The sequence below is a fragment of the Mustelus asterias genome, chromosome 12 (assembly GCF_964213995.1).
Source record: "Mustelus asterias chromosome 12, sMusAst1.hap1.1, whole genome shotgun sequence".
Taxonomy (NCBI): Eukaryota; Metazoa; Chordata; class Chondrichthyes; order Carcharhiniformes; family Triakidae; genus Mustelus; species Mustelus asterias.
This window is the reverse complement of record NC_135812.1, coordinates 97,599,531-97,614,084: the sequence shown is the minus strand read 5'-3', so window position 1 is coordinate 97,614,084 and position 14,554 is coordinate 97,599,531. Positions and strand designations below refer to the sequence as shown.

Sequence of the window (14,554 nt, the reverse complement as noted above, 5' to 3'; positions counted from 1 at the left end):
CTACAAAATTACTTCACTATATGACTTATATTTTTATTATACTTGGATAGAATTTTGAATGCTCAAATGCCAACTGTACCCATAGAGCACCAAGCCAGTGAAGAATAAATAATTTAATTCATTTAAACTCCCAAGTCCTGCCAGGAGGCATTGAAGGCAAGATAAAAATTGATTTTACCAGAATACCCACAATTATCTCTATCTCCACGTGTAGGGAGGCAGAACTGGTTTTCACCCACAGTACTATAGAATAGTGCTGCGAGATGCTTCTCATCCTGACCAGAGCTGGCAAGATAACGTTCTGCACTCCACATGGTGTTCTTGCCTGCTCACCATGGGTTTCAAATTGACATTCAGCTCTCAACTATGCAATTCCTTTCATGCACAATTAAATACCTCTAGTACTTTATGTTAAGTATTATTGGGGATTCAGTTTAATTATTATCTCACTAAATATGGTACATTGGAAACCTCATTGGGATACACTTGCATCTCATCATTGAGTCATATGCTGGAATGATAGCCCTTGTCAAAAAACCATCCATGTTGGCATGATGTAAGAAAGGCGCAAAACAGGATATGCTTTAAAAGCGCGTACCTGGCGAGCAGATCTCTGAGCGAGTGCAGTGCTTGTGGAGCAGCTCTGTGTCTCTAGGGGAGGAGGAGTTACGGAGTTAGACTTGGGGGACACCAGGAAGTACCAAGGTCTAACATGGGGGACACCAGGCTTGACTCGGGAGGACCGGGGAAAGACTCTGGGGACACCAGGCCTGACTTGGAGGTACTGGGATAAGCTTCGGGGGACCCCCCCAGGCTTGACTCGGGAATACTGAGTTTGACTTGGGGAAGAAAAGGGGCAACTTGGGCGGTGTGAGGCTTGACTCGAGGGAGATGAGAGTTGACTTGGGGGTACAGGGGTAAGAGTCTGGCTGATAACAGGCTTGACTCAGAGGTATCAGCGTTGACTCCCGGGAGACAAAGATCGACTTGGGAGGTATGAGGCTTCACTCAGGGAAGACGAGGGTTGATTCAGGGGTAAGGGGGTAAAACTCTGAGGGTACCAGAGTTTCAATTAAGGGAGACTGGAGGTTTAGACAAGTGAGACTGGGGGGATGACTTGAGGAAGACAAGGGTGGTTTCTTCAAGGTTTGAGGGATTGACTGCTGCTTCACAGCTCCAGGGACCTGGGTTCGATTCCCGGCTCGGGTCACTGTCTGTGTGGAGTTTGCACATTCTCCTCGTGTCTGCGTGGGTTTCCTCCGGGTGCTCCGGTTTCCTCCCACAGTCCAAAGATGTGCGGGTTAGGTTGATTGGCCATGCTAAAATTGCCCCTTAGTGTCCTGAGATGTTTAGGTTAGAGGGATTAGCGAGTAAAATATGTAGGGATATGGGGGTAGGGCCTGGGTGGGATTGTGGTTGGTGCAGACTCGATGGGCCGAATGGCCTCTTCCTGCACTGTAGGGTTTCTATGGTTTCTATGGACTCCAGAGTACTGGTGTGGGGAGTGGGGGAAGGGGGGGTTTTGCCTCCACAGTACCAGGGGCAGTCGACTTGAAGGAGACTGGAAGTCTAGACAGGGGAGATGACTCGAGGGAGACCAGGGTGATGAGGGGTTGACTCGGGAAAGACCAGAAATCTTGCTGGGGGAGACCAGGGGACTGGCTTAAAGGAGACTGGGATAGTTACTCCAGGGTACTGAGGAGTTGATTCAAGAGTACCAGGAGGGGTTTGACTCCAGGGTATCAGGAGGTTGACATGAGGGAGACTGGGGATTGACTCCGGGGTACCTAGGGTTGACTCTAGGGTACTGGGATTTGACTTGGGGGGGAAACCGAGGGCCCAATCAGGGCAACAGGGGACGGGGGGGGGGGGCGGATGTCAACTTGGCGGGAGACTGGGGTGTTGGGTCTCCGGGAGATGTAAAAAGCACATTCTTGAGGATGCAATCTGCTGCTGGGTCACAGGCTCCTTAGAAGGCCCACACAGAGGGAAGGGAAGCCTGAGGCAGTGATGGGGATGGATGCTGGGGGGGAATAATCACAAACTGATGGTTCCACTCAAACTGGTGGGGATTCTTCTGGATTCAAAATTGATAAGGGCAAAGCTAATTGAAAAATATGTCAGTAATCAGTACCTGTTGCAACTGACACCATTCAGTTGTAACTTCATTAACATGCTTGGAGACAAACTAGTCATGCAATTATGCCAATGAAAGCACCACTTATGTGTGTAAGTGCCACCATTGCTGTTCAGTATCTAACCCTTCGTGCACTGACTTCCAAAACCGATGGACATTATTGTATGGTTGTACCATTGCTCGACTGTGCAAGCAAATATATCCCCTTAGAAACTTGGAATTGGCACAATGGCTTCCTTCTTGGGATAGAGGGGCAGCTGGTGTGAGGTCAAGAAACCCCACCGAACACTGGCAAGTGTCTGCACCATGGAGTGCATGTCCTAAAGCAGTGGATGAAGGTCCACATATCTATTTCTTTCAAAATGGACACCTGAAAATAAGTATTTGATGCACATTTTCTATTTATCATGATGTCCTAATAGTGTATCTACACCACATGTACTTTTTTAAATTCATTGTGGGCATTGCTGGCTGGCCAGTATTTATTGCCAATCCCTAGTTGCCCTTGGAGGGCAGTTAAGAGTCAACCACATTGCTGTGGCTCTGGAGTCACAGGGAGCCAGACCAGGTAAGGATGGCATATTTCTTTCCCAAAAGGACATTAGTGAACTGCAACAGTTGAAGAAGGCAACTTATCACTGCTTTTTCATGGGCAATTATAAATTAGCAACAAATGCAGGATGGCCTTTTGGGTTAGATTAGGTGTAAGGTCAACTGCAATATCTGGATAAAAGCAAATTACCGTGGATCTGGAATCTGAAACCAGAGAAAATGCTGGAAAATCTCAGCAGGTCTGGCAGCATCTGTAAGGAGAGAAAAGAGCTGACGTTTCGAGTCCAGACGACCCTTTGTCAAAGCTAAAAGGCATAGAAAGTGGGAGATATTTATAGTGCAGGGTGAAGGAGTGAAAGATGAGTCATAGCTACAGAAACCAGGGAAACCAGCTAATAGCTGTCCACAGAGAGAATAAGGGGTGTGAATGGCCAAACGGCAGAGAAGTTAAAATGATGTTGGGGGGAGGAAAACGGATGGGACAGAGGTAAGATCTCCATCCCACACCAAGACAGCCTGAGAGCTCTCAGTTTCTTTCTTGAAAAGAGGCCTGAATAATTCCCATCCACCATCACTCTCCTCCGCCTGGCTGAACTCATTCTATCTCTCAACAACTTCTCCTTTTTCTATCTCTGAACTCTATTTCTGAACTCATTCTATCTCTCAACAACTTCTCCTAAGGATATAGATAGGCTGGAAATTTGGGCAAAGAAATGGCAGATGGAGTTCAATCCTGATAAATGCGAAGTGATGCATTTTGGTAGAAATAATGTAGGGAGGAGCTATACGATAAATGGCAGAACCATAAAGGGTGTAGATACGCAGAGGGACCTGGGTGTGCAAGTCCACAGATCCTTGAAGGTGACGTCACAGGTGGAGAAGGTGGTGAAGAAGGCATATGGCATGCTTGCCTTTATAGGACGGGGCATAGAGTATAAAAGTTGGGGTCTGATGTTGCAGATGTATAGAACGTTGGTTCGGCCGCATTTGGAATACTGCGTCCAGTTCTGGTCGCCACACTACCAGAAGGACGTGGAGGCATTGGAGAGAGTACAGAGGAGGTTTACCAGGATGTTGCCTGGTATGGAGGGGCTTAGTTATGAGGAGAGATTGGGTAAACTGGGGTTGTTCTCCCTGGAAAGACGGAGGATGAGGGGAGACTTAATAGAGGTGTATAAAATTATGAAAGGCATAGATAGGGTGAACGGTGGGAAGCTTTTCCCCAGGTCGGTGGTGACGTTCACGAGGGATCATAGGTTCAAGGTGAAGGGGGGGAGGTTTAACACAGATATCAGAAGGACATATTTTACACAGAGGGTGGTGGGGGCCTGGAATGCGCTGCCAGGCAAGGTGGTGGAGGCGGACACACTGGGAACGTTTAAGACTTATCTAGACAGCCATATGAACGGAGTGGGAATGGAGGGAAACAAAAGAATGGTCTAGTTTGGACCAGGGAGCGGCGTGGGCTTGGAGGGCCGAAGGGCCTGTTCCTGTGCTGTCTTGTTCTTTGTTCTTTTGTTCTTTAACTCATCCCACTTTCTCCAAATCAAAGGAGTAGCAACGGGTATCGGCATGGATCCTAGCTACGCTTGTCTTTTTATGGGGTATGTGGAACATTCCTTGTTCCAAGCCTACCGAGGTCCCCTCCCACAACTCCTTTACCGGTACATCGATGACTATTTTGGTGCCACTTCATGCTCTCGTCCAGACCTCGAAAAATTCATCAACTTCGCTTCCAGTTTTCACCCCTCCATCGCCTTCACCTGGTCCATCTCAAACACTTCCCTTCCCTTCCTTGACCTTTCTGTCTCCATTTCCGGCAATAGACTATCTACCAATGTCCACTACAAGCCCATTGACTCCCACAGCTATCTGGAATACAGTTCTTCACACCCTACATCCTCTAAGGACTCCATCCTTTTCTCTCAGCTCCTTTGTCTCCGTCGCATTTGTTCCGATGATGCCACCTTCCAAAGTGGTGCCTCTATTATGTGCCCCTTTTACCTCAACCATGGATTCCCAGCATGCTGTCCATCTCCCTTGCCATGACCCTCACCCCCTCCCCTCCCTCCCAGAACAAAGATAGAGTCCCCCTTCTTCTCACATTTCACCCCACCAGCCTCCGCGCATGCAAAGCATAATCCTCCGCCATTTTCGCCAACTCCAGTGTGATACCACTACCAAACACATTTTCCCTTCACTCCCTCTGTCAGCATTCCGCAGAGACCATTCCCTCCGGGATAACCTAGTCCATTCCTCCACTACACCCAACACCTCTCCCGTCATTCATGGTACCTTCCCATGCAATCGCAGAAGGTGTAACACCTGTCCCTTTACCTCTTCTATGCTCACCATCCAAAGTCCAAAATATTCATTCCAGTTTAAGCAGTGTTTCACTTGCACCCCTTTCAATTTGGTGTATTGAATTCACTTTTCCCAATGTGGTCTCCTCTGTATAGGAGAAACCAAGCGTAGACCGGGTGATCGCTTTGCTGAGCACCTTCGATCTGTGCACAATCAGGACCCTGATCTTTACAACCTTCTGGTCTCAACATCGAATTCAACAACTTCAGACGATTTGCTCTACTCCACCTCGACCCCTTTGTTTTCATTCTATTTTATTTAATTTTTTACTGTTCTCTATCTTTTATTTCTTTATTGTCTTTCTTCATTTTTCTTCCCCCCTCCCCCACTCTTTCTCCCTACTTCATGCCCCTTTCCTTACCTTTTCTCCCCATTTGCTCTCCTTTTCTAAATCTTACCTCTGTCCTATCCATTCCCCCCCACCCCCACCGCAACATCTTCATTTTAGCTTCTCTGCCATTTGACCATTCACACCCTTTATTCTCTCTGTGGACAGCTATTAACTGGTTTCCCTGGTTTCTATGACTATGACTCATCTTTCACTCCCTCACCCTGCAGTATAAATATCTCCCACTTTCTATACCTTTTAGCTTTGACAAAGGGTCGTCTGGACTCGAAACGTCAGCTCCTTTCTCTCCTTACAGATGCTGCCAGACCTGCTGAGATTTTCCAGCATTTTCTCTTTTGGTTTCAAGTGTAATATCTGTTCTTTAAGTTTATTTATTAGTGTCACAAGTAACATTAACACTGCAATGAAGTTAGTGTGAAAATCCCATTGTTGCCACACTCTGGCGCCTGTCTGAATACACTGAGGGAGAATTTAGCATAGCCACTGCACCTAACTAGCACATCTTTCAGCCAGTGGGAAGAAACTGGAGCACCTGGAGGAAACCCACGCAGACACGGGGAGAACGTCAGGCTCCACACAGAAGTGACCCAAGCTGGGTATCAAATCCAGATCTCTGGCGCTGTGAGGCAGCAGTGCTAACCACTGTGCCACCGTACTCTTGTCAACTTGGATCTGGTATGTCCCATGCTTGGGGACCATGAATTGGATTGAATTGTTTTTTGGAATAAGCAAGGGAGATGTATTAAGAATTTGCCCTGAGCACTCCATACATTTGCTTAGTAATTCTGAGAAGGGAACGATTAAAAAAATGCAGGCCCTCCCTAATGACATTCACATGCCACAAAAAGAATAAATAGCAACAAATGTCATATTGAATGAGTGGTCAACCCTTGTAATTGACATAAAAGCCAATGGCCAGAATCCTCTGAACTTTGCCCTTGGCTGGAATTATCTGGTCCTGCTGCAGTGAACGGATATTTGGCTGAGCGGCAAATTCACCATTCTCGCTGGCAGTGGCGGCCGGGCATGAATGGCTGGAAAAATTTGGCAAGGGTCTTCCATAGAATCCCACAGGGGGTAATGTGGGTACAACTGACATGCCCTGCACCTGAGGAAGCCTGCTATCTTTGCAAATTCCAGAGATCAATCTTGTGGATATCTGCAGGAAGTTAAAAAAAAGTTATTAGCTGTAACAAACAGTGCTCAATAACCTGTACTGTTAAGGTGTGAAATGTCGACTGATATTTATGATGATGTTTGTAGCCAGGAATAAGTCCAAAGCCAAGTCTTTGGGGGCACTTGCCACTTCTACTGTCACAGGCATGGTTTTGTATGCTGTGGCATTGAACTTCTTTTCCTGCTAAGAAGGCAACACTGCTGCCAGAACTACCTTTCTGTAAAAACACACTCTCCTTATGCATTCCCCCTCAAACAGTTGCTGGTACAAATTTGAGATTGGAAGGCTTGAATTGAGCATGAAAACCTTCTAGCTCCCTTCTTTTTCTTTCATGTACCCATTCCCCCACAACTGTAGCTTTATGTGATCTTTCCTCCCTCTTCAGAAACAGTGGTAACCCAACCACTACTTTCACGATAAGAAAAGTAAAATACTGTGGATGCGGAAAATCTGAAATAAAATCAAAATAAACTCAGCAGGCTGCATCTGTGGAAGGAAAACTAGAGTTAACACTTTGAATCTGTAAGACCCTTCTTCAGATGATGCCAACTTGAGTGCTGGCAGAAGCCCTTTAAGTGCATTGGACTGTAGCGGCAGCTTCAGCAATAGCAATGGATACAGAAATTCAAAAGAACCACTGTCTCTAATTATCAAATTGTATGCAAAAGACCAACCAGTGATTCACCTTTTATCAGATATGGTTTCTTTTAAATAATGTATAAAGTGTGACCTTCCTGATTTGCAAAGCCCTTTGAGTAAGAACCTATTCAACAGTCATGTGACTGGTCTATATTCAGTAGATTGGAATGATGTGCATTAGCACTTCTGGTTTGAAGGCCTCCAATGCCTTCACACTCAAGACCTCAGGTCTCAGGTAAATTTACAAAATATGATGTGAAATCACTGCTTTACATTTAAAACTGTAATGTATGCTTGTCCCTCTCAAGATGAGGGACATGAGGATTCTGCCTGATATTATATACAGGGGGGTTGAAATTCTGTCGTCAGAGAAGACAAAAGGGTTATGCAGGGATTTCACTCCATTTATACTGCCCCTTTAAATTCTGCTGAAGGAGGGCCATACACAGATTTTCTGTCTGATGGCATCTGTGTATCAAACCGGAGAGGTCCCTGGAATTATGTCCATTACACTCTTAGTCGTTCTCAACACAACTAATAGAGCAGGGAGCAACAAACATTTACTTGGGAGGGATTTTAACCACAAAAAGAGGACAAGTGGGATAAAGTTTAATGCAATAAAAATTATAACCCTGACTCAGAACCACCTATTTCTGGCTTTGGGGCAGGAAGGTGCAAAGGCAACCAATTCACCTCAAGGTGTAGGCTGGCATTTTGAATATGATAATGAGGCTGCAAGTCTCATTGTTACTCATCTTTTTTAATTTATCTCTGGACTGCCAAACTTTCTCAAGCCTGGAGAATCCAGCAGCTATAATATGAACACTGCCAGATCCAGGAGGGAAGTGCCTTTACACTTACCTGATGGTTCTGGTGCGTCTGCTTGGACAATTTCCACAATCATGCACCACCCCATTGATCTTCACCATAAGATCTCCAATCTCACCCATGCCCCATTTCAAGACACCTGCATTCCTCTGCTCTGACCTGACTTCCCCTAGATCTAGATCTCTGACCTCCAACAAGCAGGCTTCTGATACTCCTCCTTTGTGCCTTCAATCTCTCAACCCATTTCCTTTGTTTGAGACTTGCAAACACAGGCGTCCCCCACCATCAGCAAACTGGTTGGCCTCCCTACATCCATTCCCCATCAAGATCACTGTCTCCCTTCCAACCAGAGGCAGAACTTCCTTGTCCTTTAGCCTCCACTGACCTGTTCCTCAGCAGATTGAAAATCAAGTTTGTCAACCAAGCTGGCTTATGAACAAATCAACGACATAATATGTGTACCATGAAGGTAAAATTCCACAGTGGAGGGGAAATGTGTGGCAATTGCAAATCCTTAATTCCAGGTTCCCCAGACATTACTGAACCTCACCCGCATCAATATCCTTCCCTGTTCCTGGAGCATCAATTAAATTAGAATTCAGGCCTTTAGGGCTGCAGGGACATTGACCAGGAATTTGCCCACACAAGTGCAAATGGAAACATGGGCAAAAGATCCCACGAGTCAGAAAATGAGAATCTCGCCAACAAAATATCGTTTTCAGATTTTCCCCATCACCCACCAGTGACATGGCATGGTTCCCATCCAGAAATGCCAGAAACCTCATTTAAATGAATTATAATGTCATTAAAATGCTTCCCCGCCATATCATCCCCCAATATTGGGATCTCGCCTCTGGCACTTCCCCCTAGAACACTGGCAATGTCCCATGGTTCTGCCCCCGGCACTGTCACCTGGCACTGCCCATGCATTCTGGCACTGCTCCCTGACATCTCAGCACTGCCCTTCCCTGGCAACTTTGAACTGCCTAAGGCACCCCAGCATTGTCACTGGCACTTCCTTTTGGCACCCTGGCACAGTTTCTGACATCATGGCACTGCTCCAGGCATTCTAGCACTGCCCCAGCACTTCACCCTGGCACTCCCCCCTGGAACACTGATCATGTCCCATGGCACTGCTCCCTGGCACCCTGACATTGCCCCAGGAAATTCCCCCAATATTTCACGGCACTGCTCCATAGCACCTTGGCAATAAGAACATAAGAATATAAGAATTAGGAACAGGAGTAGGCCATCTGGCCCCTCGAGCCAGCTCCGCCATTCAATAAGATCATGGCTGATCTTTTTGTGAACTCAGCTCCACATACCTGCCCGCTCACCATAACCCTTAATTTCTTTATTGTTCAAAAATGTATCTATCCTTGCCTTAAAAACATTTAATGAGGTAGCCTCAACTGCTTCACTGGGCAGGGAATTCCACAGATTCACAGCCCTTTGTGTGAAGAAGTTCCTCCTCAACTCAGTCCTAAATCTGCTCACCCGTATTTTGAGGCCATGCCCCCTAGTTCGAGTTTCACCTGGAAAACAACTTCCCTGCTTCTACCTTATCTATTCCCTTCATAATCTTATATGTTTCTATAAGATATCCCCTCATTCTTCTGAATTCCAAAGAGTTTGGTTCCAGTCTACTCAGTCTCTCCTCATAAGCCAACCCTCTCAACTCCGGAATCAACCGAGTGAATCTCCTCTGTATCCCCTCCAGTACCAGTACTCCTCAAGTAAGAAGACCAAAACTGTACACAGTATTCTAGGTGTGGCCTTACCAGCACCTTATACAGCTGCAACATAGCCTCGCTGTTTTTGAACTCCATCCCTCTAGCAATGAAGAACAAAATTCCATTTGCCTTCTTAATGACCTGCTGCACCTGCAAACCAACATTTTGTGATTCATGCACAAGGACACCCAGGTTCCTCTGCACAGCAGCATGCTGCAATTTTTTACCATTTAAATAATAGTCCATTTTGCTGTTATTCATACCAAAATGGATGACCTCACATTTACCAACATTGCACTCCATCTGCCAGACCTTTGCCCATTCACTTCAACTATCTATATCTCTTTGCAGACTTTCAACATCCTCTGCACACTTTGCTCTGCCACTCATCTTAGTGTCATCTGCACATTTGCTATTTTCCCCACCATCTCAAAGAACAAAGAACAAAGAACAATACAGCACAGGAACAGGCCCTTCGGCCCTCTAAGCCCATGCCGCTCCCTGGTCCAAACTAGACCATTCTTTTGTATCCCTCCATTCCCACTCCGTTCATGTGGCTATCTAGATAAGTCTTAAACGTTCCCAGTGTGTCCGCCTCCACCACCTTGCCTGGTAGCGCATTCCAGGCCCCCACCACCCTCTGTGTAAAATATGTCCTTCTGATATCTGTGTTAAACCTCCCCCCCTTCACCTTGAACCTATGACCCCTCGTGAACGTCACCACCGACCTGGGGAAAAGCTTCCCACCGTTCACCCTATCTATGCCTTTCATAATTTTATACACCTCTATTAAGTCTCCCCTCATCCTCTGTCTTTCCAGGGAGAACAACCCCAGTTTACCCAATCTCTCCTCATAACTAAGCCCCTCCATACCAGACAACTTCCTGGTAAACCTCCTCTGTACTCTCTCCAAAGCCTCCATGTCCTTCTGGTAGTGTGGCGACCAGAACTGGACGCAGTATTCCAAATGCGGCCGAACCAACGTTCTATACATCTGCAACATCAGACCCCAACTTTTATACTCTTTTAGTACCTAGGCTGCATTCCATCAGGGGCCAGGAGACTTGTCTACCTTTAGCCCCATTAGCTTGCCCAACACTACCTCTTTCGTGATAATGATAGTTTCTAGGTCCTCACCTGCCATAGCCTTCTTGTCATCAATTTTTGGCATGTTATTTGCTCCTGGTTTTTTTCCCTGGCACTCTTGCGCTTCCACTGGAATCTGGGCACTGCCCCCTTACACCTTGGCACTATCTATTGAAAACTTGATGCTCCACCCTCACACCTTGGCACTGCCCACTGGAATCCTGGCAACCTAGCATTGCCCGTGTTGCCCCCTGGCACTGCACCTGGGCACACTGGTACAGCCTCTGACCCTCAGTACTGCACAAGTCCTTCCCTGGGGACTTCCTCCTGGTGTCCTAGCACTGACCCAGGCACCTTGTTACTGCCCTGGAACTCTAGCACTGCCGCCAGAGCCTTGGCACTGAGCACTTTGGTACCCAGCTACTGCTCCCGGACACCCCAGCACTTCCTCCTTGCACCTTGGCACTGCCCTTGAAACTCTGGTACTGCCCCATGGCACCCTGGTAATGCCCCCAGCATTTATCCTGACACTGCCACTGGCATCTCAGCATTGCCCTAGCACTTCCCTGGCACCCTGTCATTCCCCTAGGCACCCTAGCACTGCTCCTAGTACCTTGGAACAACCCCTGACACCTTGGAATTGCCACTGGAACTTACCCTGGCACTGTCCCAGAATCCTGGCACTGCCCCATGGCACTGTCCCCAGGCACCCTGGCACTGTCCCAATTTGATGTCTTCACACATTTAATCAAGTGGTTAACCACATCATGGAGGAAGGTCTTATTTAAAATGAGAAAATCACTGCTTCATGGCATCAAGCATTTCACACCATACTTACCTGTGATTTTCCAGTTCCAGCATTGCCAACAACAAAAACTGAGTGACGTACTTGAAGTATTTCCTCTAGCTGAATTATTTTCAGAACAAAGCTGTCTTCAGGTTGCAGGTGGAGTTCTAGTATTGACTGCTTAACAACCTATAAAAACATGGGAAGATCCTGCCTGTTAAAAGACTACTAAAAAAGCTGACAATAAGTTATAAAATCACAAACGTGAACCTGTCAAGCAGATCCCTTCAGGGGCCCAAAGGTCAGTAATGCCTCTGGGGGAAAGGGACATGGCTAGGGCGGGTCCTAGGGGGAGCCTCAATGTGCAGGCATTCTACTAAGTTATAATTAAAGTTTATTTATTAGTCACAAGTAAGGCGTACATTAACACTGCAATGAAATTATCTGTAACCCCCACGACTTGCCTGGACTTGCAAAATCTCACTAACTGTCCTGGCTGGAGACAATACACACCTCTTTAACCTGTGCTTGGCCCTCTCTCCATTCACATTATCTGTACCTTTAAGACTTGATTACCTGTAAAGACTCGCATTCCAACCATTATCTTGTAAATCCATGTTGACTTGTTCTAATCATACTATGCACTTGTTCTAATCAGACTATGCTTTTCTAAATGCATCGATAACTCTACTTTAATAATAGATTCTGATATTTTCCCAACAACTGATGCTGGGCTATCTGACCTGTAGTTTTGTGTTTTCTCTCTCCCTCGTTCCATGAAAGGCAAAGTAACATTTACCAACTTTCACTCTGGGACTAGTAGCAAATTAAATGAATTCTGGAAAAAACACTCATCCACAATCTCTGGAATTATTTCCTTTAATAACCCTAGGGTGCAGGCCACCAAGCCCCAGGGATTTGGTACATTTAAGTCCCATAAATTTCTCCAGAGCCTTTTCTCTGTTGATATTAATTTTTTTAATTTGCTTACTCTTTTCAGCCCATGGTTTATCTATTTCTGTGAAAACAGATACAAAATGTGTGTTTAATGCTTTTCCATTTCCTCATTCCACACGATAATTTTGCCTCTCTCTAATTCTAATGGATCAACGTTAACTTTAGCTACTCACTTCCTTTTTAGATATTGATAAAAGCTCTTCCAATCTGTTTTTATATTCCTGGTTAGTTTACTCTCATATTCTTTTTTTCCTTTATACCAAAGTTTTGGTTGCTCTAAAACATTCCCAATCCTCAGGCTTGTTACTTTTTTTTGCAATACTGTAAACCTCCTCTTTTAATCTAATACTATCCCTAACTTCCTCAGTGAGCCACAAATGGATCTTTCCTGCCAAATTTTTGTTTTTCCAATGTACTTTTGTTGGATAATTTTGAATTGTCTCTTTAAGTGATCCCCACTGTTCATTTACAGCCACACCATTTAGTCTATTTATCCCTTTTACCGAGGCCAGTTCTCCCCTTTTATCTATGTAATTGACTTTGTTTAAGTTAAGATTCATGTTTGTGATTGGAGTATGTCACTTTTAAATTTAACCTGGAATTCAACGGTATTATGATCACTTTTCCCAGTGGATCTTTTACGAGTTAATGTCATAGTAAATTCAAAATTAACCAAGCCAAACTGGCACAAACTAAATGCACAAGAGAATAACACAATGAATTATATAGGTGGGTGCAAGAGAAAGTTACATTGTTGATGATCGTGTTGCTCCCAGTGACTTTTATATACTCATCTACAATGACAGTGTCTATGGTACATGGAAAGTGATTTGGAAAGAATGATCCCCGCCTTTATATTGGCTCTAATATCTGGAATGATTTTAATGATGTGTATATGAATCTGTATATAGATATGTGTTACTGACATCATTTGGTACCATTTTGCAAATCATTTGAAAACTAAACACATGAACTATAGCTGATCTATATAATTACATTACCTGCTCAAAATCTAAATCTCTCTTCCTTGGCACATCTAGTGCTGGGAATAGATCTCCTATAAGTCCCATAAACACAGGCAAATCATCTGTTACTATCTTTGGAATATTAAAATCTCTCAAGGCTCTCATAAGAACCTGATCTTCAGGACGAGTTGGATCACCTCTTTTTAAAGAACCAGCCACAACCAATACAGACTTAATAGCCCGCAATCCCCAATCATAGTGATCCTGTAAAATAAAATAACATTGTTAAATATTTGGTGTCATTTTACGAGACTATTAAAATGAGTGACAGTCTCTGCTTTGACTGAGCTCTTGGTCACCTGCCCATGTATTCCTTTATAATATAAAAATACCTTCAAACTGAGAACATCCTCAGTTGTGTGATGTCAGTATAACTGTGCTCAGTTGGATAGATATGGAACAGATCTAGCAGCTCAAAACTCACCATCCATGATGAATGATGGGCCGTCAGCAGCAATAGGATTGTACTCCACCATAAACCCTAACCTTATGGCATATCCCTCACTCCAGCAAGCCAGGGAGCTTACCCTGGATGAATGGTGAATGTAGAAGGACAAGCATCAGACATATCTTAAAAATAAGATGTCAACCCGATGAAGCTGAAGCACAGGGGTAGATGTATGCAGAAACAGATTGTGGGATAAGTGATCCCACAATCGCTCAGATTAAACCTCTGGAGTCCTGGCATATACCTTTTTTACATTTGTTCATGAGATGTGGGCATCACTGGCTAGACCAGCAGTTATTGCCCATCCTGAATTGCCTTTGAGCAGTTGCTGCTCAGCTGCCTTCTTATACCATAGAAGTCCATGTGTTGTAGGAACACCCATAGTGCTATGCTCTGCTATCTTGTCTTTTAATGGTTCTTTCAAAAAGCTTGGATTGAATCTGTCTGAACAAGAAACTTTATTGTCTTTTTG

General features: G+C 45.1%; 1 protein-coding gene across 1 annotated transcript in view; it reads right to left on the bottom strand.

Moving 5' to 3' along the window:
- The window catches only part of LOC144501720 (dynein axonemal heavy chain 17-like), an 832,067-nt gene that overhangs the window by 395,568 nt on the left and 421,945 nt on the right, over window positions 1-14,554 (bottom strand). The window contains exons 40-41 of the mRNA XM_078225682.1: window positions 13,611-13,838; window positions 11,704-11,841 (exon numbers count right to left, since the gene is read on the bottom strand). Coding sequence (XP_078081808.1) covers window positions 11,704-11,841; window positions 13,611-13,838 — 366 coding nt within the window. The remainder of the gene's footprint in view (window positions 1-11,703; window positions 11,842-13,610; window positions 13,839-14,554) is intronic.